Source organism: Carassius carassius, chromosome 16 (genome assembly GCF_963082965.1).
Source record: "Carassius carassius chromosome 16, fCarCar2.1, whole genome shotgun sequence".
NCBI classification, from domain to species: domain Eukaryota; kingdom Metazoa; phylum Chordata; class Actinopteri; order Cypriniformes; family Cyprinidae; genus Carassius; species Carassius carassius.
In genome coordinates, this window is record NC_081770.1 from 9,066,787 (window position 1) to 9,094,649 (window position 27,863).

Below are 27,863 nucleotides of genomic sequence, written 5' to 3' on the forward strand. Positions count from 1 at the left end.
CAGACGGTTCATTCCGGGGAAAATATCAGCAGCGCAGGCATCCAACAATTCAATTAGTGAGGGCATTTTGTCTTTGTCAGCTTTGCCCTTGATGAATTGGGTAAAAAAGGCAAATTCCGCATCACAGACTGTTATCCCATACAAGCTGCAAGGAGATTTGATCAGTTCTTGTGTGCCAAAAGTGGTGGATCCTGGGATGAGGGCAGCTGAAGCTCGCATTATTCCGTAGGTTTCGTCTTTAAATCGGCTGTTCAATTCAGCCATCTAATTATTCAAAATACAGTTCCAGAGTGCTCAGATCACCATTATTTTTGATAGCGGATGTTTTTCCCAATGTTGTGGTGACAATAGACTGACTAAACTTTGCAGGCAGCTTTCGTTCACGAGACATTATCAGATCCCAGCATGCTATCTCGTATTTATCCATCAACTCCTCTGTCAATCTGAGAACTTTGTCAAAGTCACCATCTGAATCATCTCGAAAAGTGGCAAGGGTGGCTTTCAATGTTTCAATTAAGGAGATGCAGTCTGTCACGCAGATTGCTGGACTTTGCAGCCCCTTTGTGGCAAAATCGCTGCACTGAAACAACTTGCAAAACACAACAAGCATGAAAATGAACTTTTTTGTTTGCATCTGTTGTAATAGGTTATCTGCATCTAGTTTTGTCTGTCCACTTGTCTCAGAATACTCAGCAAGAGTCTCAAGTAACACGTCTAGCATTTCTAAAACTTTATGAACAGATCCTGATTTAGAGCTCCACCTGGTGTCACATGACCTTTCCAGTTCCTTACATGGGCGTTCTGGATGCATTTCCTTCTGAAGTTCCACAAACCGAGCGTGCCTCTGGGCCCCAGTGAAGAAGTTGTGTATCTGATTGATGACAGTGAAAAAAGTACTGACGTGTCCAGATGATTCCGCAGCAGCACAAAGCACTAAATTCAGTCTGTGGGAATTACAGTGTACATACACAGCTTTGGGAAATGTCTCTTTCAAGATAGATTGAACGCCTCCTCTGTGCCCAGACATGACCGATGCCCCATCAAAACAGAACCCGACACAGAGAGAAGGGTCCAAACCAAGTGGTTCTAGAATTTCAAGGATCCTCTGCGATATTCCTTGAGCAGACAGGTCAGCTGTTTTGACAAAGCCCAGCGCTCGTTCTTTGATTGTCCCACTATGGATAAATCGAACACAGACAGCAACTAGCTCGCGTTTCGAAACATCTTTAAACTCATCTGCAAGTATGGCAAAATATGTGGGCCTAGGCTGTTCTTGCATCTCCGTTTTTATCTTCCTGAGTAGAAGTGAAGCGGCAGCCTCAAGCAGCTCGTCCTGAATGTGGTGGGACATGAGTGTAGCATTTCGTGGCAGTTCAACAAGTTTTTTTTTTATTTCTGGGTCGTACTTCGATATAAACTCGAATAGCTCCAAAAAATTCCCCTTGTTTAACGCTTCCTGAGTTTCCCGGTGCCCTCTCAGGGGTATCTCCATTTTGGCACACTGCATGACAACATCCAGCACAACTTTGACGTGCTGTCGATTACGTTCAATGAACGAAATGGAATCTCCGTGCATCTGATTTAATACAGTACCGCTGCCTTGTTGCGCATGACTTTGTTTGTAGGAGAGTAATTTTACAAGTGCAGAAGCATGTAGCTTGCTAGACTGATGCTTCTCACAGACCTGGCCTATACGTTTCCAATTTTTGAAACCCTCTTTAGTAAAAGTCCCCTCAGTGTGCTGTTCAGGAAAATGCCGACAGGCTTTACAAAAAATCAGGTCTTTCGACTGGCTATATTCAATCCAGTTGAACCTTTCATACCACTTGGCGTTGAAGCTTCGATATTTCCCATCAATTATGGTACTCGGGAATGCCTGTAGATGAGGTTGGGTAGCAGGTTCCCCCAGAGCTGACAGATCCGACGGTGCAATTAAGTGTAGCAGTGATCGTCGATTAGCCATAGGCAGATCTGCTTGCCGGTTAGCATCAGTGGAGGTCGTCGGTTCGGAGTTAATCTCCGCTCCATTCTCAGAGCCAGTGGTTGTTCCATTACGATCCACAGATTGGTCCTCCAAATAATTATTAATCTCAATACGAAGTTTTTTAAAAAAATGAGTGAGAGTAACTTGTTTGGCCATACTAAGAAAAATCAAGATACCGTACACTTCTAGCGAACGTTATAACCGTTGGTTGTTCGCGTCATAGATGGTTCGCGCCAGATTACAATAGAGCGCGCTACGATGTTGCATTGACCAATGAAAACAAGTCACCAACACACTTAAATATTAAATAGTTATCAGGCTTACTTATAATTTTACTGTTTTAACATAACATGTTATAGATGAAATACACCACATAAAGTAGTATCCATATTTAACAATACAGAGTAGTATTTTATTTATTTTTTTATTTCTGATTGGGCGGGCCAGCTGTCAATGTGGGCGGGCCCAGGCCCGTCCAGGCCCGCCCACAGCTCCGCGCCTGCACGTCACATCCTTTCCTTTCCTTCCTTTCTGTGATGTCTCATTTGATGGCTGGGCTGAGCAAAAATTTGCAAACATTCTCCCAGGAAATTTCAGGTTTTGGCGTTATGAATTCAACCTATACCACATCTGATGTTGTTCTTGATGCTGTGTTATATCAATTTGACAGCAGTTGAGAAGATGGACTGCAGAGCAAAAAACTATACATGCAAATGGCTGGGCCTCCCACAAGGCCTCTCCAGAATGATACTGTTCGGAAGAAAGACCTTACAGTTTCCCTTGAAATCTGTTAGCCACTGTAGCTCATAGGCACATAGGGCCACGGTCCCTTCTCTAATACTGAGCTGAGTGGAACATAAGTGTTGATCTTGGACCCCAAGATGATGTACCCTTAGGAGATCACCACAACATTGCGTTGGCCAGACATCATGCTCTGGTCCACTTCAGCTATGTGTGGGACATCTTGTCAGAACTTACAGTTCCTTGGGAAGAAGGAATAGAGTTTAAAAAAGGAACTGTGCTTGTGATTGTCTGTATTTAATGTGGTTTTAAGTTTTTTGGAAGTATCTTAACTCTGGATTATTAGTGTGGTCGATCCCTGACAACATGATTTTGGTTGCACTTAATAATCGTACACTTGTTTGCCTTCTGTGGCTGTGGATATTGATTGTTTGGAAAGCCGCACAAACATTCCACATGATGAAAGAGCTGGGGCTGCCTGTCATAGCGTACAGCCGGTATCAGCTTCTTCAGTTGCGGTTTTCAGCATCAAGACTATTGGATCCTGATGTCGATCTATCAGAAATCAAGCCCAGGGCAAAAGTTAGTAAGAGAGGCAGCAGAGAAGGTGTACAGACCTGTCTTACCCTCGGTTACTATGGGGAATGTCCGCTCTCTCATCAACAAGGCGGATGAATTAACAGCTTGTTTGATGTTCGATTGCATGTTTCACAGACCAGCTTACTCTGTTCTGAGATATGGTATGCTGATAGGATACCTGATTCTCATGTGGAGGTGGAAGGCTTTGCACTTCACAGGACGAGTCTGTGACCCAAATATTGAGCTGATTGCAGTGAGTTGTAGACCTTACTACCTACCCAGGGAGTTCTCCCATGTTATTGTCATAGTGGTGTATATCCCACTATCTGGAAATGGGAAGTGTACCATTGAGACAATTTCGAGAATGACGCATGACTTACAGCGCTCCTCTCCAGATGCACTGGTTATTTTTAAACAAATGGTGACGTGTCCTACGAAGGGTGACAATATTATTGACTTGTTTTATACAAATGTTAAGGATGGCTATGTGGCTAAATTGCTTCCTCCGCTGGGTAAATCAGACCATAATCTGATAAACTTGACTTCCAAATATTCAACGGTGATATGTAAACAGCCGATTATGTCAAAGACTGTGCGCGTCTGGTCAGATGATGCTTGTGAAACACTAAAGGGGTGCTTTAAAGTCACCGACTGGTCTGTGTTTTTTGATGGAGACAGTGATTTGGACAGTATCTCTAAAAAAAGTTACTTGTTATATTAATTATTGTGTCGAGGCTGTAATTCAGTGTAAACAAATTAAAATCTTTCCCAATAATAAACCATGGGTCACCAGAGAAGTTAAAGCTGCTATTAATAGGAAGAAAGCAGACTTTTATAGTGGTGATAAAGAAAAGATTAAAGTTGCCCAAAGAGAGTTGAAAATCATTATCAGACAGGGCTAACAAAAATATAAGGAAAGTGTTGAAGGTAAAATGTCCATTAGCAACACATGAGGTCTATGGAATGGTATGAAGTGTATTACTGGATATGGGACTAGTAATCCCAGTTTATGTAAATTGGGTATACAGGCTAACGATGCCAAAACTTTTTTTGCCAGGTTTGATGAATGCTATTTCTCTTCTGTACATGAGAATGTCCTCTCTAATCTTAGGCAGAACAGTTCTGAGGACTGTATTTCAGTTATTAATCTTAAAACTGAAGAGGATTGTCAGCAGTTAAGGCGTATTAAACCAAATAAGGCAGAAGGCCCCGATGGTGTACATCCACGTACCCTAAAAGTGTGTGCTGATCAGCTATGCTCTGTCCTTCATTCACTGTCTCCGTTGTCTCTGTCCTCTGCTAAAATACCGTTTATGTGGAAAACATCTGGCCATATTCCTATTCCTAAAAAAGCCAAGGTGTCAAATAGTCTTGCTAATCTGAGGCCTATAGCTCTGACATCACACATTATGAAATGTTTTGAGAGGGCTGTACTTGATCATCTGACTAGGCGGGTGTCTGTTTCTCAGAATCCCTTGCAATTTGCATATAGGAAGGATGTGGGGGTAGATGATGCACTACTATTTATGTTACATAATATTTATAGTCATATCGAAACTACTGCTATTCTGTTAGAATCATATTTTTGGATTTTTCGAGGGCTTTTAATAGAATACTGCCACATATTTTAGCTAACAAATTAATACAATTAATTTAAATTAATTTATAAATTAATTTAAATTGCATAATACAACTGTTGCCTGGATTTTAGATCAACTGTTATTACGACCACAGTTTGTTAGGTTTGGTAACAAACAGTCTGACATTATTTTAACTAATACTGGAGTACCTCAGGGCACAGTTCTATCTCCCTTTTTATTTACACTTTATACTGCAGACTATAGGCATAGTCAGTCATCCTGTCTGGTACAAAAATTCTCTGACGACACTGCCTTAGTAGATCTACTTAATCAGAGCAATGACCTTGCTTATAGAAGGGATGTTCAGTCTTTTTCTAGCTGGTGTGAGTCAAACTTTCTAAAACTAAATATAGGGAAGACTAAAGAACTTGTGATTGATTTGAAGCTGGTTCAGTTATTGGTCTTATCACAGACTCACTTGAGGTCATTGTGGAGAAGAGGATGAGGTTGAAATTAAATTTGTTTATGTTTTTTGAAGGCCATCCACTATAAAGTGTTTTTAATAAACTCAGAAGCTCTTTCGGCGAGCGTTTAATTATGCCTCGGTGCTCCAGTGAGTGATTGAGAAGGACTTTTCTTCCTGCCGCGGTCAGATATTTTAATGAACACTTTTTAATGTTGACTGTGAAACTGTTGAACTGTCTGTTCTTTGCCCTGCATTTCTTAATTGTGCAACTATATCTTGTTATAATCATGTCTCATTGGGCTCTTAATCATGTTTTCATAGTTTTTAAATGTTGAATTATTTATTTTATGTGTGTTAGCTGTATGGTGTGCTTGTTGGTTGTATGTTTTAAGTTGGTGTAAACCAGTTTCCCTTTCGGGATTAATAAAGTTTTCTCACTCACTCACTGCATCCAATGTGTCTTGAAATCCATAGGAGTAAGAGGCTCTTAACTGAAAAAGACCTCAAAGTCCTTGCAGAGAGTCAGAAGTGGAGATTTGGCTCTGGCTCTGGAGGAAATATAAGATGTGGGCATAAAAAAATGGATCCTAGGGCTGGCTACTGGGGGTGGCTGCTCCACCACCTTGAGAGGATTAAAAGGAGTGAAACATCATTAAAGAGTGGCTCCCATCTGATGACCCTGCAGCCAGCATGCTGGCAGTGGCGGAAGTGCATCTGGCAGAAATGCTTATGTGTAAATATGTAATACAATAAATGAAAAACTTTTTTAGGATAAATTTGTGAATGGCAGTTTAAAACATGACTGTGTTTCTATTGCTGTTCTGTCTCTCTGTCAAAGGCAGTTTTTCCTCATGTTTCTGTAGAATAAAGGTCAAAGCTTTTCATACTATAGTAGCAGGACAGGAGGAAACTCTACACCCATACACTGAACACACGTGCTTTGAATACCCACACTCGCATACAAGATATTTGTCCACCCAACAGATCAATCCACATTTCTATAGAAATCAAACTGTAGCAGGTTTCAGTTTGAGTCAGTTTGTTTGTTTATTTTCTTCTTAACGCCATTCCAGCATATATAGCTATATACATGGCGAGAACCATGAACCATAAATCCATACACAAGTTGATCCACACACAAGTCTTGTCTTTACATACACGTCCAGGGACAATTTAGAGTCTTAAATTAACATATGTCTTTGGGCTGTGAGAGGAAACCGGAGTACCTGGCGTAACCCATGCAGACACAGGGAGAACATGCAAACTTCACACAGACAATCCTCCTGTCCCTGCAGGTGCTCGAACCGGAGATCCCCTCAGTTTGAGTCTGAAGATAAATAATATTTATAAGTAAAACTAGTAAGTACAAAGTAAGTTTTAACTTTGTACTTTTCCCCATTCAATATAATTGGTTGTGTATATTTATTAAGTTCTCAATTTAAAATTAGGCTCCATAAGCACCAATTTACCATGACATAGTTTTGATATTGCAAACTGTATGTGAATATAAACATGCACTTGTTTGTATATGAAGGGTCAGACTCTGTTGGTGAAGGATTCCCATTAGTTCTGTAGTGTGTGTTTAGATCAGTTGTGCTTTCATTGATTATTTTATTAGAATGTGCATTTTCTCTGAACAACTGAAATTTGTTTAGCATGTTTGTTTTCTTCTGTTTGTGCTGATGGTGTCTGATTGGTAAGTTATGCTGATTAGAGAATGACTGTATATGGTGATCTTTTTGATGAGGGATTCAGAGACAGACTGAAGCTGGACAATCAAACGTCACAACTGAATATGCTGGACATTATAAACTACAGATCAGTGAAGCTGAACTATCATCAAAAACATTCAGTGTTTCTGTCTATGGTAAGTAAAAACATCTCAGGTTATGAATGTAACCATGGTTCCCTGAGTAGGGAATGAGACACTGTTTCCTCTAGGGGTCTCTATGGGGAACGCCTCGTCGTGACCCGTGTCTGAAGCATACATTGAAAAAACACCAACAAGTTGGCCGGCAACAGCCCCTGACGTCACTTACGGTGCGACTATAAATAAATAGGCACCGGGACAACACGTCATTCACTTCTTTGTCTGAAGCTTGGATCCGAAGCATGGCAGGTAGCTAGAGGACGATGTGTCTCATTCCCTACTCAAGGAACCATGGTTATATTCGTAACCTGAGACGTTCCCTTTCAAGGAAACTTCGAACTGCGTCCTCTAGGGGGCACTATGTGGAACAGTATACCCACATCACCTTGCTGAGGGGAGTAAAGGCCAGAATCATGGTGAGCACTAAGTTCCAACTCTACCATTTCCATGGGAGTTGCCCCTGGGACATTAGACAGCTGTCTGTGACATTATCCCTTATGGCCAAAGCCCTTGGCTCCATACCCAATACATGTTAGGGCGTCGAACTGGGTTAGAGCTCAAGGCTTGGAATCAAGGAAGATTCCTTTAAAGGGATACGGCAAAAAGCCTAGCGGAACTGTGTCAACAGATCCCTAGTAGCAACATCCTGTTTAGATTGGTAGCTGAGGATACATAGGTGGAGCAGCACCCAAGATGAACAGGGTTTTTACCATCTCCAGAAAGGGCACAAAGCAACCGCGCCCTCACCATATAGGATTTTTAGAAAGAACGCAGAGTACCAGTGTGCAAACTTATCCCAGTGTGGATTTCAGAAAGTGTGCAAAGACTTCACGTGCAACTGCGAACTCCACTTCTTGCTTGATGCGTCAGCAAGAAGGGATATCCAAGCGATCAGGAAGCCCGTCGGGATGACTTGACCGGACATCCAGGAAATTCCTTTTAGTGCCATGCCAGGCCTGATGATCAAGAAGCCATAGTCATGATGCCAACGAGCGTTTAGTAAACATTTACATTTACAATTGAGCACTGAAAAGAAAACTCACACACACAACCACCAGCAATTTATTACATATAATACATTCCCGCGCTGGAGCCCAGCTCAAGAGGAGACTGTAATGCAGGAAGCTCCCACCTAATCTCAGTCAGGTAGAGAGCTGGTGGTTATAGGGGAATTAGGAAGGGGAAGATAAGGGCAGATGTAAAACCCCCAAAGGGAGCAAGTAGATACTCAAGCATCACTCTGATCTAGAAGAAAATGATGACGCCTTGTCTGGATCACGTTCCTTTGCCTATCTTCCTTTAACCCACAATTCCTCCTACACCATCCCCTCAGGTGGGAGAAGACCGCGAGCTGCTACACTAGCCTTCTGTGCCAGTCTCTGATCCTCAGACCGAGACTGACCAGGACCCCAATGTTGTTCGGGCTCAGACCTGGTTGTTCATGAAGGGTTGAAGGCCGCTGAGTGCTTTTTCACCTCCCTGTACATCTTAAACATCGTCTCAATGGAGGTACCAAAAAATTCAGAAGGCGAGACCTGAGCATCAAGTAGAAAGCCTTACTTTCTTTCCAATATCTTCCAGGGCAGACCAACTCAGCTACCTGATCATGAAACCGTTTTTTGAGCATCACCTCGATATTGCATAACCATATGCTGGAATCATTGGATGCGTAAGAAAAACGGCCTCTTCAATTTCTACTTGATCTCTATATGGAGGTCAAGAAGAAATGGAAGGCTCATCTGAGATGGAGGGCTATGACCAGAAAGATAACGCTCATCCAGACGACCTTGTGGCGTCACCTTCTTAGCGAGCTTCCACGGCAAGTCCATAACCTCCAACAGCTCGCAGGAAACAGATGTCTGCCCCTCTTTCCTTGAAAAGAGAGACAACCGAGAGCGGAGACTTTTTTTAAAAAATGCTCAGAATTGCATGCAAATTGCCCCCTCAAGGACATTACGTGCATGCTCTTAGCCCAAACAACCAACGCCGATAACTATTATATGGATGCACAAACCCTCTAAACGTTTTGCTAGTGCTTGCTTTGCAAGGAGGAAGTCTTAATAGACTTACATCTTAAGAGAAGATGCTTCCCCCATGGATAGATAGCATGGCAGCTTTTCCTTAACAGGTGGCATCTTCTCATAACCATTCTCACACATTACCTCGATGTTGGCATAACTAGTATGCTGGAATCTGTGGATGCGGAAGATAATGTTTTTTTTTTTTTTTTTTTTTTTAAGCCGGAGTGCAGCATAAAGATAAATTTCCCATCAGATCCTATACACAACAACACAAAACTGCTGCCACGTATGCATCACTATACCCGTGAGAGGCGAACTCATGCATGCAACTGTTGCTACAAATTCTGGTAAATAGTGAAATGCTCACATGCCCTTAGAGTCTCGCAAATGCATCACAGTGAGCGCAGCAGAGCGCATCCAACTCCCTCAAGAGCTGAACGCTTGCGCTTGCTCAGATGACAAACACAATCACTGTTAATCATCACACTAAACACGCAATCACATCAGCAACCAGACTCAACAACTAGACATCAGGAATCTCTGTCACATATGTTCAGGAACAGCAGCACTAATACGAGTGATTTTTACTGACCTGATCTCTTTTGTTCTATAGACTCACACAGTCCTCAAACTGACTGTCTGTTTTAGCCATTACAACACCGCTCCCACAGACTCTCTCACACTCTCCTTCTCATCCTCCAGACTCATTCTCCATGACAGTACAGATCTCTGCTACTGCTGCTGGATCTCTGTTGATGGTTGCTGTAGTCAGGATGTGCTGCAACTGCAGGAAATGCAGAAAAAACCATGTCATGAATTTAAATATTATCTACAAATAATGCTTTTGATACAGCATTCTACTCTAGTTCTACTGTTTATAAGTCACCTGTATTATTGTTAATCCAGTTCAGAGGAAGAACTGATTAAGCAAACAAGAACACAAAAATGTTAAGACCACTCATGACTGTTGCAAGATGATGCGTTGCAGTCATTTAGTCTGACTAAGCTTGCTGATTGAAGTTTTGTGTTTAATGTGCAGCAGGCAGTCAGTGAACAAACGTGAACAACAGCCAAACTGTCATTATTATTACATTTAGTAGAGAGCAGATCATAAGGATAGTTTAAGCAGTTTAAGTGAAGCCTAACTCTGGAATTGTAAAAATGGTTGAATAAATTCAGTTTATTCAATTGTTGTGTAAAGAAGAAGCAAAGTAAAACGTTACAAAGAGTCTGCATCTCACATTGATAATCTTATTAAAGTTAAGCTTCTGCATGAAACTGAAAGCTGCTGTGGTCGGTTTTCTTAAGAATGTGGTTTCATATGTTGGGTGGACATACAGAGAAATGTTATTTAAAGCAAGTTTGTAGGGGAAGGGCCTCTTCCTGTTCATACACTTGATCTACAGAAACACAGAACCATGACAAGAAATTGTTGTTGACAAAGAAGGAGCTATAAGAGAAATAATAGAAACACAATGATCATATTTCACTCATATTTAATACATTTACATTTATTCATTTAGCAGGCGCTTCTATTCAAAGCGACTTACAGTTGGTGAAGACGTCAAGAGATTCATCTTAAAGAGGCGAACAGACACAGGATGTGCCCACAGTGACAAGTTTCAAGCATCATTCAAGCTAGACAGGGAAAGATTAAAGAAAAAAGAGAAAAAATATTTATTTTGTTTTATTTTTGATTTTAGGATCAAGTCAAATAGTGATGAAAGAGATGAGTTTTCAGCTGTCATTTAAAATGTAATACTTTTTTTTTACATTTTATTATCAAATAACTTAATACTGTATCCACAAAATTAGAGCAGATGGAAAACTCTCAGTTTGGGGCCATGAAAAATTTACGCCCACTGTGAAAATTTTTTTTTAATTAAAAATACTCAATGGTGTCCAACCCTCCCAGACAGTAACATACTGTAGTGTTGGCCCAGATCCGGCCCACATCTGGCCGAGTGAAATGTGGGGCAGATGTGGCTCTGGGCAGACACTGCTTGCTGTCTGGGTTACATTCTGCTTATTACTGTCTTTCATGTCAGTAATAGCTATGACAGCTAAAGGTTAAGCAGATTCTTACAGATGACTGAATTACTACAGTTGAAATTTAGCAAATCTCTAAAATGGTGGCTATTATAGACATCAGAATTTGAAAACAGCGCCACCAGTGGATTCTATGAAGGAGCGTCCATTGGTCTTGCAGCAACAATATGTGACGACTCCGGGCTGGACTCCACTTCATCCACGGTAAAAGCTGATCCAGCGATCCACAGTGCAAAGTTGATGTATTTCCTCAGCGACCAGCACAGATCAGCTCCAGGCATGACGAAGAGGATATCGTCCTCTTTTGGAGGCCAAACAAAGTAGTTTCTCTTTCACAGCAAAACACACAATGTGTATATGAGATGGCGGCGGTAACAACAATACTATAACGAGAATAAAAGTTACGCCTTCTTTCTTTGCATGAACATCTTGGTGGCATTATGCAAATCTTCCCACACAGTGACAGAGAGAAGTGGAGCGTTTTAGAATGAGACGTTTTTTGAAGGGGTGGGGGGGTGGACGAGTCTTATCTTTTATAAAGAATATCTTGGATTTAAGACTTTAGTCTTTGCAATTTTACAGATCTTCTTCATGCGCCAAGAGCTTGTAAAACTCCAAAGAGAACAGAACAATTTATATCACATCATATGACTCCTTTAAATTGACTGTTCATACTGTATATTGCACAATTTATATTCTGATATATTCCATATATTGCGATTTGCATTAGTTTCTATGCCGATGACATTGCTTTGGTATACCAATACCAAATGGTATAGGCCTATTTAAAAAAAAAAAACAGCAACATGGAGTGGTTTGTAATACATCAGCAGGATAGTAAGTGCATCTCAGTCAGCTCTTTAGTTCAGTAGTTCACTCATTAGAGAGTCTCAATCACAAAATTCTTCCAGTCCAAACTCTGTCTCCATGAGTAAAGTCACTGTCAATACTGCAGACATCGTATCATAGCTAGTGCCCCAAATTAATGGATTGTACATGGTGTACACATTTTCTCAGTGTGCACTGTAAAATGAGAGCATTGCATTACAAGACTTTAATACCTTCACTAGTTCATTCTGACAGTGCACATATTACACCTAAAAATCAAGCAAAACACATTCTAATTCATGAGCAGATTGAGACACAGTGACATAGTCTGCATTGATGTATCACCACAGTGACAAAAACAAAAAACAAAAAAAAACTATCAGGCCTCATTTATGAAATGTTTCACAGAAACCATCCTAAATTTGATCTTACAATCATCTCTCAGATATGTGTACGTGTGATTCAAAGAATGAACGTACGCACAGAAAACACACGTACACCTCTCTTTCAGATGTGAAATCTTTGAATCGCTAATGATCTTGAACTTGCGTGCAACCGAATGGTTTCAGCTCTCTACCTTGTAAATGACTCATAATTAATGTCATCAACACGTAAAAAATCACAGTGATCATCTAAATTATTTAATTGAGAAAGGCGAGCTGCAAGAACAGCTTACATTTCCAAAACTCTGCAGTACTCTGACAAGAAAAAGTGTGTATGCTCAAACACTGATGTGATACTAAGTACTTTTCCACAGCAAAGGCAGTTCTTACAAATATGAGTAAATAACTTTAACTATTTTTAAAGTATTGTAATTGTGTCTTTGAATATTTATCTGTGTCTAATAAAATGCTGCTTGTGCAAAACTTGGGTCCGGATGATTTTGTCAAGCAGGGCACATTTCTGGAGCTCATTTGATTAAGGCAGGTCATTTTTACATTTCTTTTTACAATATGTTGAGTATTGTTGATGCATAACTCACCTAAGTTCAAGTTAATTTTATTAGTATAGCACATTTACAACAGCCAGGCTGACTATTGTGCTTTACAGAAGAGCCAGATTATATAACACACAGAAAACAGTGTTAAGACAAAAAATTTAAACAATCCCTCAAGGCTTAATCTGGCCCAGATAATGTGTATTTATGGTTTATTTGGTTCATTGTAAGATAAAATGTGGTTGCGTAATGGCTTGCTTGAAGACCACTGCAAAAATGCTTCCATTCTCTGCAGCAAGTGGTCCACATGAGGAATGTGGGGAAGACCAGGGGTAGAATTAAAATCAACTGTGGCCCACATTAGAGCCAGTTTTGGTTTATTTGGTTGGCTTACATGTTGCAATGCTAAGGCTTACTTGAGGCACAAATCTGGCAAACGATAAGGCAATGTGCAATGTTAACACAGAAGCACCTGAATGCTACCCCATATAGTCGTGCAGTGTCAAAGCAATGGTGATCTGATGACTTTGAAAATCATGCAGTGTGAACTCGGCATTAAGTGGTGCCAGGATTATAACTGGAAATTGGCCTTTGGAAATTGGATTTCTTCATGCCAGCATTCTTATCAAATAAGAAATTTAGGGCAGATTTGACATTGCATGTCGAAGTTAGTGAAAGCTAAATCACTTCCTGTTGCCAGCAGGTGGCACTATGTCTATAACAGAATATGGTTATGTGCATGTGTTCAGGTCAGGAGTCTTATAAAACGTAAAGTTTGGGGTAGATCAGACATTGTATGCCTGAGCTACAACTACTTCCTGTTTCATGGACAAAAAAAAAAAAAAAAATTAGAGGAACAATCCAATTTTTATTTTATTAATTAATTAATTAATTTATTTATTTGTATTTCTTAAATAGGCTCATTTTTTCAACTCCCCTAGAGTTAAACAGTTGAGTTTTACCATTTTCAAATCCATTCAGCCGATCTCCACATCTGGGATTAGCACTTTTAGTTTAGCTTAGCATAGATCATTAGATCATAAAATTGAATCTGATTAGACCGTGAGCATCTCGCTCAAAAATCACCAAAGAGTTTTGGTATTTTTCCTATTTAAAACTTGACACTTCTGTAGTTACATCGTGTACTAAGACCAACAGAAACGGAAAATTTGTGATTTTCTAGGCCGATATGACTATGAACTATACTCTCATTCCGGCGTAATAATCAAGGAACTTTGCTGCTGTACCACGGGTGCGATATATTTGGCCAGAATTACACGGTTCCTGTCTTAATACCCCCCAAAAAACATATGGTTTAGAAGAAACTTGAATTATTTTTAATGTTATTATAGATTATATAGATTAAATAATTATAATAGTAACTAATTAAATACATCCGAAAGGTCATTAAGTGACATTTCCAAAATTGAGTCTCCCCAGTGAATTTGGGTTATTTTCACCATTTCAGATGAAAATCAATCACGCACAAGTTTCTCAAGATGCCTCTTGATCTTAAAATGTTGTTACCAGCCTTGATTGATGAAGTGTTTTTTTTTTGGCTGAAAATTGTCAATCCAATCTGGCAACACTGTGGCAGCAGGTTAGTCGAACACAAAATATCTTGGTCCTGAGTGATAGTGTTGAAAAGGGGCGATAAGTAATCAGATTCAGTACAGTGTCAGACGCTCTAAAGTAAAAAGATTTGTAAGTGTAGCCAGTAGAAGCCCCAAAACTTACGTAGCATAGATAGAACGTGCAGGGGAAAGTTCTATCACACATCCTTTCAAGTGCTCAGCAGTGAGTAGTAAACACACACACACACACACACACACACACATACATACATACATACATAGACATGCTGTGTTAACACACACCCAGAGCAGTGAGCAGCCATTTTTGCTGCAGCGCTTTTGGAGCAGTTGGGTTTGGTTCTTGCTCAAGGGTTTCACCTCAATCGTGGTATTGAGAGTGAAAGAGAGCGCTCATTTATATGAATAGCTTATTAAACACTGAAACTTTAGTTTTAATGGAATTTAATGATCTATTTCCACCTCTTATTGATTTATATCATGGCAAAGTGTATGTTACAAGTGACAGTATTATAACCCTGACATGACAAAACATTGACAAAAGACGCAAAATCTACCTATTATATTTATTTATTTATTTGCTTTATTTTTATTTTAAAAGTGCACATTAATTAAAATAAGCAGTCAAGTTTGTAAATGTGCCAGATGTTGCCATTCAGGCTAATTTTCATCTGTAGTCACTATAAAATTTACTATTAGCACAAAATAAAAGTCAAATCCAAAAAACGGAATAGGTGTACATGACTTCCCTGTTATGAACAAATGCTTATATACCTACACTTTTTTAATTATTAAAACTTTTAGAAATATGAAGAGCCTGGGCATCTGAAAGTATATAAATGGCTTTTCTTAAAAAGCTTGACTCTTTCACAGTATTTACAGAACAATGATAACTTTTGAACATTTACTTTTTTCCGAATCATCAAAAAACATAAAAGAGCAACACTGTCAGCCTGGGACCCACTGGATGTTTCTCTGACACAAGCAGCAGGTTTCAAATGCTCATGTGAGGATTTTCTATAAAAAAAAAAAAACTAGTCTTCGCGATAGTGAAACTGGCTTTTGGTTTAACTGACTCATCTGTGATGTTCTGCTTTTATGCTGTGACAAAAATGAAGGTAAAACTAGAATTATTCTCTACAGTGAACATTTATATCACATCCTGACTCAAGACTGGCCTTTCTGTAAAGTTTGATCAAAATACATTAATGACACTGTAACACTGTTCTTCTGTCTGAAGTAACAGAACAACTGATACTTGTTACTGGTGTTTCTTTGTATTGATATTGAAGACAGAGCTGAATCTGGAACATCTAAATAGAGACAGTCATTAGTTTATCTAGAGATGAATGAATAATCAGTTTTACCATTTTGAATGATATTAAGCTTTTCTACTTTGGTTATCAGTTTTAAGATAACTGGCACCATCTGCTGGATGGGCAAAAATAATTTGTGTGCAGCAGGAGATTTGAGTGTTTGCAGACAGAAGTAACTTATTTAATTTTTCATAATTATATTATGTAATTCACTCATTCTTGTTCGAGCAAGAAATTTTACAAAGATTCTTGCTTTTGTTAGTTAATTAACAAAATGCATGTCATGCATGCCCTCTTAATGTGGGGTATTTTTTCTTCTTGTCTGAGTATATACCAAGTTTCTTGAATACAATCAAAGACTGTGTCTCTTTACACTCTGCCTCTTTATCATTCTAATATACTGATTTTTTTTATCAATGTTGGAAACCGTTGTGCTGCTTAATTTTTTTGGGGAACCAGTGAAAAATAGAGAACCAAGAAAAAATGCAAGTCAAAGCTGAAGGCATATGATCTTACCAAATACAAACAAAGCAGTAATGGCAAGTCTCAATATTCTAGAATACATCAAGATGAAACATCAGATGATATGAAGCATTATTGTTTACCTCGGATGCCCCACAGGTCTTTATCTGGCAGTGGTAACCAATGAAATGAAATAACTTGCTGGCGAGATAAAGTAATCATCACTTCATGGAATTTCACATTTATTTTCACATTTTCAGATTTCTTTCATTTAAGAACACATTTACAATTTCTCTACGATTCAGTTTTACATAGTTCAAGCAAACACATTAAAACTACAAGACAAAAAAAAAACAGTAGTTACTGATTTCTAATAGTGAACAATCTTGACCAACTCAATGCTATTAATTTGAGTTTCTTGTTAGTAAATAGTAATTAGTTTTTATACTCGTTATCCTGTAGTTATTTATTATTGATAAATTAATGAAATAAAGTGTTGTTAAAAGTGTTAGCGGAAACCATCAACAATACCCATAATGCACTGGAAATGTTGTCTTTGGTCAGGTACAGATAGGCTTGTTCAGAATCAAACACCACCATGCTTTGGTAGGAAATACTTCTTAGCAAACATTAAGTAACAGTAATGTTGACTTGTCTTGTTTGTGGGTGCAAAATGCAAAGAGTAAATGTTTAGCAGTACTTACAGTTATTTTTAGTGAAGGATCCAGCAGATTTAAAGCAATGGCTAAAGGCTGCCAAGAATGTCTCCATTTGGATGAAGTGTTTCTATGAAAGCATTTTTTTTTTAATGCACAAAATAAAATTCAGTGTAATGCATCTATTGTAAGTCCAAAAGCCCTTAAGTGCAAATAAAGTGTACCATTTGGGACAGGGCCTTTCTTTCATGTTTATGAATCTGCATCCATGTGTAGGTCAGTAACACATGCACACTGTGGCCAGAGTGAAGTGTTAGTGTTTACATGCCGGTTTGTTGTGTTTAAAATCAGCATACGCCACATATATGCCTGTGATTGGTTACATATGTTTAACAGCTTAATTGCATCAGTTTGATTGAAGTATGGTGTTTATATGAAGAAAAGCAGAGTCATCGATTTGTCAAACCAGAAGTGCATTAATAGGCAAGAAATCACAAGAAACAGAACTGGCCAAAAGTTGCTTTGTTCCTCATTTTATGACTGATATGCTGTTCAATTGCTGTTTTATATGTAAATTACTAAAACAGAATTATAATATTTCAGTTTTTGCTGAGACGGAATTTGACTGGCATTGATAGCATATACTGAAATCTTGGTTTTCTCTAAAGTTTCTGCTGATTCTCTTCTCCATATGTCTTACTGTTTTTCATTGTCCCTTTCAGTTAAGATCAAAATATTGAATGATGTTACATTGGTGTCTGATTAGCAGCCTCAGTCTTATTCCAATCAGTTGACATCTTATTGGAAGTGTCCAGCTTGTCAGACAGATTTGGGGAATGAGTCTTTTAAATGAGTTCCCTGTAATAAAACACAGATTCACTTGTAAATGATGATGATTCGGTTATACAAACACATGGTGTTTTTTCCAGATGTTTGCTAGTTGCACACAGGGTTTCTTTTCCTAAATAATGAACACAATGTTAGACTTGTAACCCAAAGGTTATGGGTTTGAGTCTCGGTAGGCGCCCTTGAGCAAGAACTAAACCCCCAACCACAGCAAACATGGCTGCCCACTGCTCCGGTGTGTGTTCACAATGTGTGTTTGTGTGTGTTCACTACTCACTACTGTGTGTGTACACTTGGATGGGACAAATGTAGAGCACAAATTTTGAGTATGGGACACACATCACTATCACTATCACTTTCACTTTCACTTTCAAATACAATGAATCTTCAGTCTGATAAACTGCATCACAGTGTGATCTTCTGTACAAATACAATATTTGATTGACAGTGTCTGACGCATAAAATTTAGAACACCACAAACTATTTATAAAGAATTGTGATGGTTCTATTTCAAATATTCAAATATGCTGACAGTATCTCACCTGAACACTGCACTGCCTCCTGCTGTCTGTTTGAACAATAACAAACTCAGTTAAACACAATATCTTGGTTCATTAGAAATACATCTTATATTAAAAAAAAATGTTTTCAAGTTTTTTCTAGCTTGTTATCTGTATGTGATACAAACCCCTTATTATAGTTTGAAGCCTGCAGTAGTACATCACACCAGCAGCTGCAGCAACAAGCAGCAGAACACAAACACATATTCCTGCTACAGCAGCTGAAGACAGAGCAACATCTGTAATGATAAAGACAGACAGTCATTATTACTAGAGAGAGATAACTGTGTGAAGTACCTGTGTACAGTAAAAGATGTATAATCTTTTTACTTTGACCATCAGTTTAAATTATTTTACACATGTATACATGCTGGTTATAGAGATGCTCTTAATCATATTTTAATACAAAGTCAAAGCTCTCTTTTTTCACACAGGCAACAATGCAAACATGTTCTAAACATTTCTAATTGTATTTTAAAACCCTGAAGGACTAAATTTTATTTACCAAAGACAGAAACAATAAATGTTTTCCATCTAATGATGCTGATGCTGCTGCTGCTGATCTGTAGTTGATATTCTCCAGAGTCTGTGGTTCTTGTGTTCATGATGGTCAGAGATCCAGTCTGATGATCCAGCTTCAGTCTGTCTCTGAATCTCTTTTTACACTCATCATCTGTACAGATCTTACTGTGATCTCCAGTGATTTCAGCGATGAGAGAGTTATTAAAATACCAAGTCATCAAATCATTTGGGGTTTTTATTACATCAGTATCCAGCGTAACAGAATCTCCCTCCTTCACTGACTTTCTCTTCGTTTCATCTCGTTCAGTATCAGAAACATCTGAAACACAAACCCACAGATGCTTGAGGGACCTTTTATGGAGAACTACTAATACGTCACTGTGGACATCAAAGTGATTGCACATTCTCAGTCTTGACATTCAGAGTGAAACGCAACAATTGTGCATGTGTTGTGCTTATAAACACATTTTACATACTTATATTACATAACATCCTTATTTAAACAGCTGATAATAAAAGGTGATCAGAGATGACTGGAAACTGTTAAGTCCACCAGAACACAACAGCAGCTTCTTATAAAACTATCAGCTCATCAATGAAAATAATGTAGTTGTCAAATTAAACTGTTCTGTTTAGTAAGAAACAAATCAAAAATATGTCAATGTGACATAAAACATTCAATCTGCTTCTGCTTGAATCATTAAATAATTTTTCAAAGGTGACTTACCAAGAACAGTAACACTGAAGGTCTTTTCACTGATGCTGCTGCTGATGATCTTTAGCTCATATTCTCCAGAGTCTGTGGTTCTGGTGTTCATGATGGTCAGAGATCCAGTCTGATGATCCAGCTTCAGTCTGTCTCTGAATCTCTCAGTACCATTATTACACCCAACATCTGTACAGATATAACTCAGATCTCCATTGATTTGAGCAATGCGAGTGTTATTAAAATACCATTTAATATCTTCTAGTTTTATTATTTTAACACCAGTCTGTAGAGTGACTGAATCTCCCTTCATCATGGTCACTTTGTCTGTATCCACACCAAAAACACCTGGAGAAGAAATTAACAGTTAATTAACTATTACAGATGCCTGGAATAATGGGACAATAACGCACAAAATGAAAGTGCTGTGAAAATGTTTTGTTGTTGTTGTTCTACAGTTCATGAAAACGATGTCTGGATTTATAATGTAACATGATGACAAACAGCAGAAGGACATCACTAACTCATACATTCAATCGTTCACTTGTTTAGTTTGTTTTATGGAGAGATTGGTTAATCAGACTAATAAGAATAAACTATTAACTACATCTTTTACTTTTAGTTACTAGGCTATGCAAATGTGTCTACAAATAAAATTGATAAGAGATAAAAATTGATCTGAAATCAGGTTAAAAAACAGAGACAGTCATTAATGGGTTCCGCATAATTCAAATTATTGGTACAATATAAAACTTCCCCACACCTCGACTGCATCTCACTTTCGAATCCAGGGTGACGAATACATATGCATATTATTACAATAAACAACTAAAAGTTGTTGTTTTTTCAGGACTTGTAATGTGTTGTAACATCAGAATGAGTCTTTGTGAATAAATGAGTTATTTTTGGTCATGGAGAAAAAAAAAGGCTCGGGAAAAAATCCCCGATGCTTTGATTCGCCGTAGTCACGAGACAAAACAAAAACGCAATACATTGTTTTATGTCTTTTATTCATGTTCATTTTTCATGATTCATAATAACACATTAATTCACAAAGACTCATTCAGACTGACGTTACAACACTTTACAAGAACAGAACAATAATTAAAAAACATAATAATAATAATTCTATAAATACGTCACCCTGGATTCGACCCTGGGATGTCAGCATTCCATTCGAGCACAACCACTTCCTTAACTCACTTGGTGGATGACAATCATACAGTAGCCTGTTATAATTCATTAATTCGCTTACCTGAATCGATATCAAGAAAGTTTCAGAACAATACTTGAAAATAATCACTAGGCGTCACCGTATAAACGAGTGTCGAATTCTTTCGCTTTAGCCATTTAAAAAAAAAAAGATCTAGTACTCCATTAAAAAATAACGGTACCGGAACTGTGCCACAGTGAAATCTGTTTTTAGTCGTTTACTGCAATGTTTCTCAAACCTCAAAAACTTAATGTGTTGTCTAATGTGTGTCTCCCTTATCTGACACACAATTCAGGGTTTACAGTTTCTACTAATGAGCTGACAAACAAAATGTGCAAGCGCTAGGTTCCTTTATGACAGGATTGAGAAGCAGTGATTTACAGGAAATTCAGAGTGAAACCAAAAGATCGAGGTCTTACCAGACATAAAGAATGCAGTCAATGTGAGTAAAATTAAGAAAATCATTTTCAACACTTTTCTCCTAGAATTAAGTTAATCTAAATTATGTTAAAACAAACGTGTTTAGTCCCTGTGTCGACTCCATTTCCAGAAAGTGGAAGTAAATGTTCCTGCAGTCTTCAGTGGGTGGATCGGTCTGTATCTTCCTTTCTGGATCTAATCACGGAAAACAATCTGCATCTACAGAACTTTTTTTTTTCTGTTAATTGAAAGTAGCTACAGCTCTCCTCAACAAGAGAGATGATTTGATTAATAATTTAATTACTTAATTTCATTTTAGTATAAAACATATCTGAACCCATGTAAAAAAAAATAAATAAATAAATCAATGGAATGAAAGCAGCTATTAACACCCTCAGAAATGAAAATATAACATAATTTTACCAACAGAGGAATAGATCATATTCCCACAGAATAAACCATGCTTGTAATGTAACAATTGCTCACTCAGCATTACCATCGTTGTATCAGGGATATTAATGAGGTCTAGAAATCATTTTGAAGAAAATTACTCAATCTATGCATATCGCTATGTTTTTTTTATTATTTTTTATTTTATTACCTAAAAATCTTTGGCAATGTAAACATTGCAAGCGTACTATTTAGCTGATACTTGTACAGTGTAAGGCCCACCTGTTTACATTGTAAATTGTGCTTGTTCCTGTTGCATGTCGTCAATCTGGCAACCCGCATAACCATAGAGTCTGAGACAGAGCCAAGGGGATGGAGAAATAACTCTCCAATGTTTTGAATTTGGACTGTAGTACCCATTGCTACTGATATCTATCAATATTATACTGCATTATAAAAAAATATATTCAACTAATTTTATTTTATTTTTTTGAGCAATAAAAAAAGAAAAAAAGAATGTACATTAAAAAAGGATCCAGACAGAAATGTTCTTTGCTCACACATCCATGCACAAATGTAATCAGAGAAGAAGATCTGAACCTGCTCCTGCTCTAAAAAAGTAAGCAGATGTAAATCATTTTTGAACTGTGATGTTTGCTTTGTCAATCATCAATATTACAACTATTCATATTATGGTTATGACAGTGACCACTTTTTAAGTTATGATTGATAAACCATAAAGCAATTTAGCAAGTATGTATTTTCCCAAAATATTTAGTACAGACATTGTTCCCACTATAAAAGTACAGAAAAGTAATATATCACTTTAATATCAGATGTTCTTCAAAGAATATATACACTTAATATACTAGCACTAGTATCAAGAATAGCATTTACCTTCCTCCAATTTAACTACATGACATAAAGCATCAGATTGATGAGCAGATGAACCATTGTCCTGTAAGCAAATAAAGTTTCACAGAAGATAATAAATGAATAAACAATATGACTATTGATTTAATTACACATGTTTACTTCTTTCAAAGATTCCTTTTATGCTATTTTCATCAACTGTTTGTAATACTCACCTTTCCCAACATTTTGACTCTTGCGAGAATACATCAAACAAGCACTAATAACTGCAGCCATTATCAACAGAAAACCAGCACACATTCCAAAACAAAAATAAAATAAAACAAACAACCAAATAAATAAATAAATAAATAATTACAATTTAAATGAACTAAATTTACAATACATTAAAAAACCTCTAAATTTGGAAAAAGTCCAAAAAGTGCCACCAAAGGGAAAGGTTCAATCTATTTATTTGTTACTAGGGAATGTAAATTAAAGATAGATAGCCAAAAATAAGTTATGGATGGGCATAACCAAAACATATATCTGCAGGATGCTGAATGCAACACTTTATTTTTTATTTATTTATTTTTTTGCTTGCTAACCTTACATTGTCCAGGAAATTTTATAAATTAATTTGAATTAGAAAAGACTAAGTTATGCACAAACTGAAAAGGTACAGTATAGACACAGGGCAAGATCTGGGTCTCATCTTCAAATGTGAGGCAAAAGTCTGCCTCCTACTGTTAAATTCCAGTAAATATGAGTGAATCAGATGTGTTTAAATAGCATCCATCACATATATAGAGATTTTTCACACGTATATAATCAAGTAAGACCTCAAATTATACAAACATTGCATTAATAAAAGTAAAATACAGACAAAGACAAAATAACAAACTAAACAAACAAACAAACAGTGTTGGGGAGTAACTAGTTACATGTAACGGCGTTACGTAATTTAATAACAAAATTATTGTAACTGTAATTAGTTACAGTTACTAAGAAAAAATGAGTAATTAAATTACAGTTACTTATGAAATTTTTAACGATTACAAAGGGGATTGCATTTGAATATTTACACACATCCACATACAGATTTAACTGATTTCTTTCCCAAATTGCACTGACTATTCTGAGACATACGCCCTAATAATTTCCGGGATGCGGAAATACAGTCTGGTTCGTAGAATCCAGTCATAAAAACGAAATGCCTAACGCGGACGGAATATGCCACATTTTGGATGACTAAATCAAAAGTAGGTCAGTACACTTGAATCAAAACATGACATGGACTAGTGTCTGTGAATATTAAGCCCCACAAATGCAATATATGACTTGCACATTCTGCGTGTCTGTGGAAATCAGGCGCGGACTGGACACCGGGAGAACCGGGACAATTCCCGGTGGCATGGCAGCCGATTTGGCCCGCTATTTAATATCATTATTGTATAATTGCCTGCCGAATGTACTAAAGCGATCATTTTTGAATCCGCCATTTGATAATTAAATCTCTAATAAGTCATGAAGTGTTAGTCATGACACGCGTGCTCTCCGCGCCTCCGCCAAACGGTTTGGATCAGACTCAGAGTAATCAATGCGAGAGAGAGAGAGAGAGAGAGAGAGAGAGAGAGAGAGAGAGAGAGAGAGAGAGAGAGAGAGAGAGAGAGAGAGGGAGAGAGAGAGAGAGAGAGAGAGAGAGAGAGAGAGAGAGGGAGAGAGAGAGGAGACAGAGAGAGAGAGAGAGAGGAGACAGAGAGAGAGAGAGAGAGAGGAGACAGAGAGAGAGAGAGAGAGAGAGAGAGAGGAGACAGAGAGAGAGAGAGAGAGAGAGGAGACAGAGAGAGAGAGAGAGAGAGAGAAAGAGAGAGAGAGAAAGAGAGAGAGAGAAAGAGAGAGAGACTATGGAAGCGCACAGCTGGAGCAGAGAAGCAGAACTACTGTTCAGGGTTTCAGGTCAGTTTCATCTGTAAAGATGCTTTTTTGTCTTTGTTATTTTAATCAAGCAGCAGCATGTTGCTCATCAGTCATCACTCAAAATACTATATAAAGGACATCATTATTATCTGTTGTAATGTTACCAGGGGCGTCGGACTGGGGGGGTAAAGGGTACCGAGTACCCAGGGCCCGAGGCAGGGGGGGCCCTTAGAAGTCAGTTTTCTATACATACATATACATGCACTAACATTTGTATAGCATTTATGTACAACTAAAAAAGTTCCTGTGCAAAACTAAACTTGTAGTTAGGCGCTGGTTTGGTATAAAAAAGTCATTTTCATGCTGTGCAGGGCCCCACACCCCTCTCGAATCAATGCAAATGGTACGACCCGCAGGTCAGGTGCTTCTGCTGCGGACCCGCGGTGATTGAATCAGTTGATGAGACAGGAGCTGGAGTGAGCCGTGAAGAGTCATGTCTCTCCTTAAGAAAGGAAAATCAGGGGCTCAAAAACGAAAAGAGAAGCAGAATAAAGAGAGAAGGGCAAATGAGGGCAAGCAGTTGCTCACAAATTTTTTTGAAAAGAGAGGTGAGCTCCAAATGCATCATCAAGCATTGACATTGTTTTAACATAAATATCTACTCCCGGTAGAATAGCATACATTTATGTTTGCATTTATGAATAATATACCAATACTTTATAGTATCACACCCTTCATAGCGAGCAAACAATGTTTCTGATTATTACATGGCTTGGCTGAATTCCAATGTAGAATGCGGTCTGTTATTTCTTGATAACAGACCGCTGCGAAGTATAACAGACCGTTGCCATGAAAAACAGCGCGTTGCTATGGACGCGGAACGGACTATTTTCTTTGGCGGAAGCAATACAATCGTTTTTAAATCAATAAACTCATTTTTAAATCAATAATTCGTGGCAAATTATTTATTTATTTTGTGGGTAGCCATGTAATAAGCGGGATAATGTATAGAGAGGCGGTCGTTTTAGCGAATAACAACCCCGACAGGCTGAACAGGACCCCGACACGAAGCGGAGGATAATGTAATCTAACGTTATACATTATCCCTTACGTAAATAACAGGGAGTGAGAAGCAGACGGAGCTCAACACACTGCCACTCCAGGCAGCTGCCTAAACGCTTGTCTCCTCTTCTGCTGCAGTTCTCCCCACTCTCAGAGTCAGAAGTTTACATGAAAACACTGTATATTTCCCTCCATTGTCAAAATCTAACACCCGCGAAAACACAGATCGTTAGCGCCTATTTTACCGCATTGTTATGCAAATTAGCTCGCACACGCTCTTACATTAAGTACAGGATTGTTCTCAGTATAATAATGCACATCTTAATGATTGAAAAATGACTTATTTTAAAACATAATTCAAAGACTGAATGTCTAGTTTGGCGGTTAGTTTACCCTGTGATTCTATAGTCTAGTCTGCATTTATTTTAAACAGACAAATAATCATCAATTATCTTGTACTTAGCCTACACTTTAAAAAAAAGGTATTGTGACAATAAAGGATATTTTAGCAACCATTTGAAGCCATATATTTCAGTTTCAGAGTCAGACCCTGCAGCAGCAGGCCCCTCATCATGGCTAGGTGAAAGCAGTGACAGTGAGGTGGATGTGAGTGTGACAGTGAGACAAGGTGAGCTTTTTAACACTTAGTAATTAGTAATTAAGTGTTAAGAGGAAATAAGCAAAATTAGTACATTGTTATTGTACACATTTAAACTTTAAAGTGTAATTACTAATTACAGTTTAAAGTTTACAGTTTAAAGTTTAAATGTGTACAATAACAATGTACTAATTTTGCTTATTTCCTCTTGTAGCAGAGGCAGAAATAGAAGATGAGGTTGATATTCATATAAGTGATCAGAGGGAAAGTGAAGAATGTGATGAAGGTAGTCAGGAGCAGGAGGACAGAGCTGAAGAGGAAAGAGAAGAGAATGAGAGACTTAGGGATACTGGAGAGGGATTGTCAGAGGACCCAGGATTATGGCCAACAACTCTTACTGATAAGCACAGGAAAACTATTGTTCAAATGCTAGCAAAAAACTGGACTTTAAAGACCTGATCAGCAAATTTGCGCATGCAAAGACCCGTCAATGGGCATTTAGTAAAAACTGACATTATTTAGTTTGTGTTTCAGACCAAAGTTTTTCTCATTTGGTATGGTCATTTTCAGAACTGCTTTACAGTATATTTGATTTAGTCCAGGTTTGGACCTGCTAGACCTTTTGTCATCTCAGTAAGTAGTACTTTCGACAATAAAACAAAAATATATTAATCAGAGTGTGGCCTATTTTGTTTACATTTTAAGTGTTTTTATGATAAAAATGCAATACCTTACCCATTGGTATCACTATGGTATTGGGGGCCCAGCAAGATGGTTTGTACCCAGGGCCCAAAATTTGGTGCTACGCCCCTGAATGTTACAGTAGTAATTTAGCTGAAAAAAATTCAGATTTTTTTTATAGGTTTAGGGGGAGCTACGACAGACAACAACACAACCCTTACGAAAATTAACATTTTAATATTTAACTATAAATCCAGAGAAAATGGTTACTATTGTTTAACTGTGGTAACCAAAAATGTAAAATTATTTTACAAATGTATTTATTTAAAAATAAATACAAATCCATTTGCAAAAAAAAAAAGTTTTTTTTACTTTTATATAGGCTAATAAAAGCATGTTTAACTTTTGTAAGGGAAAAACATGACTCGTGTACAGTATTAGGATTTTTCTATAAAGATATTGTAGTATTGTAGAGTATTGTATTGTAAAGTATAGTTTTGTTCAATCTTGAGTATTAAAGTCATGAGAGAGATGGAAAACGGCAAAATAAAGAGACTGAAGAGAAAAATGGAAGTGAAGGTGCAGTTCAGGAGAGAACTTTTAATTAATTTGCATGTCCCCAAACTAAAGATTTAAACCTTTTTTATGTCAGGTCCATACAAAAAATAGTTTTATCCATGAATTTGTTTGTATGAGTTTGAATTTTCCAGTCTGAATTTTTTTCCCAGTCCGCCCCTCCTGTAAATTAATGGCAAAGACATGGTTTCATTTACTACACATAGGCCTACTGAAGCTCGCAGTGTTTTCAACCTCTGCCATCTCAATATTCCTCATAATTCCTAAAACTGCTCTGTGTCACTTCATGTGCATTTTACTTATTTTGAGAAAACTATAATCATATACAAAGAGACAGCAGTTTAAAAAAAACACCAATGTTTCAGGAGTTTATTACACAGAATACGTCACATGCTTATTAGATAACTGTATTTAAGTTGATGTATATGCTTTTATT

General features: G+C 37.8%; 1 protein-coding gene across 2 annotated transcripts; it reads right to left on the reverse strand.

Moving 5' to 3' along the window:
* Positions 1–17,783: 17,783 nt before the first annotated feature.
* On the reverse strand, positions 17,784–22,908 carry LOC132160294 (uncharacterized). Of its 2 annotated transcripts, none has more exons than XM_059570054.1 (5): positions 22,827–22,908; positions 19,737–20,063; positions 18,993–19,328; positions 18,616–18,726; positions 17,784–18,495 (listed from the first exon to the last, which is right to left on the reverse strand). In XM_059570054.1, exons 1-5 carry the CDS (start codon positions 22,885–22,887, stop codon positions 18,446–18,448), a joined length of 885 nt encoding a protein of 294 aa, XP_059426037.1. In that variant the 5' UTR covers positions 22,888–22,908; the 3' UTR covers positions 17,784–18,445. The 2 variants fall into 2 exon arrangements, with proteins under 2 accessions (XP_059426037.1, XP_059426038.1); XM_059570055.1 differs by lacking the exon at positions 22,827–22,908 and adding an exon at positions 21,348–21,492.
* Between the last annotated feature and the right edge of the window lie 4,955 nt (positions 22,909–27,863).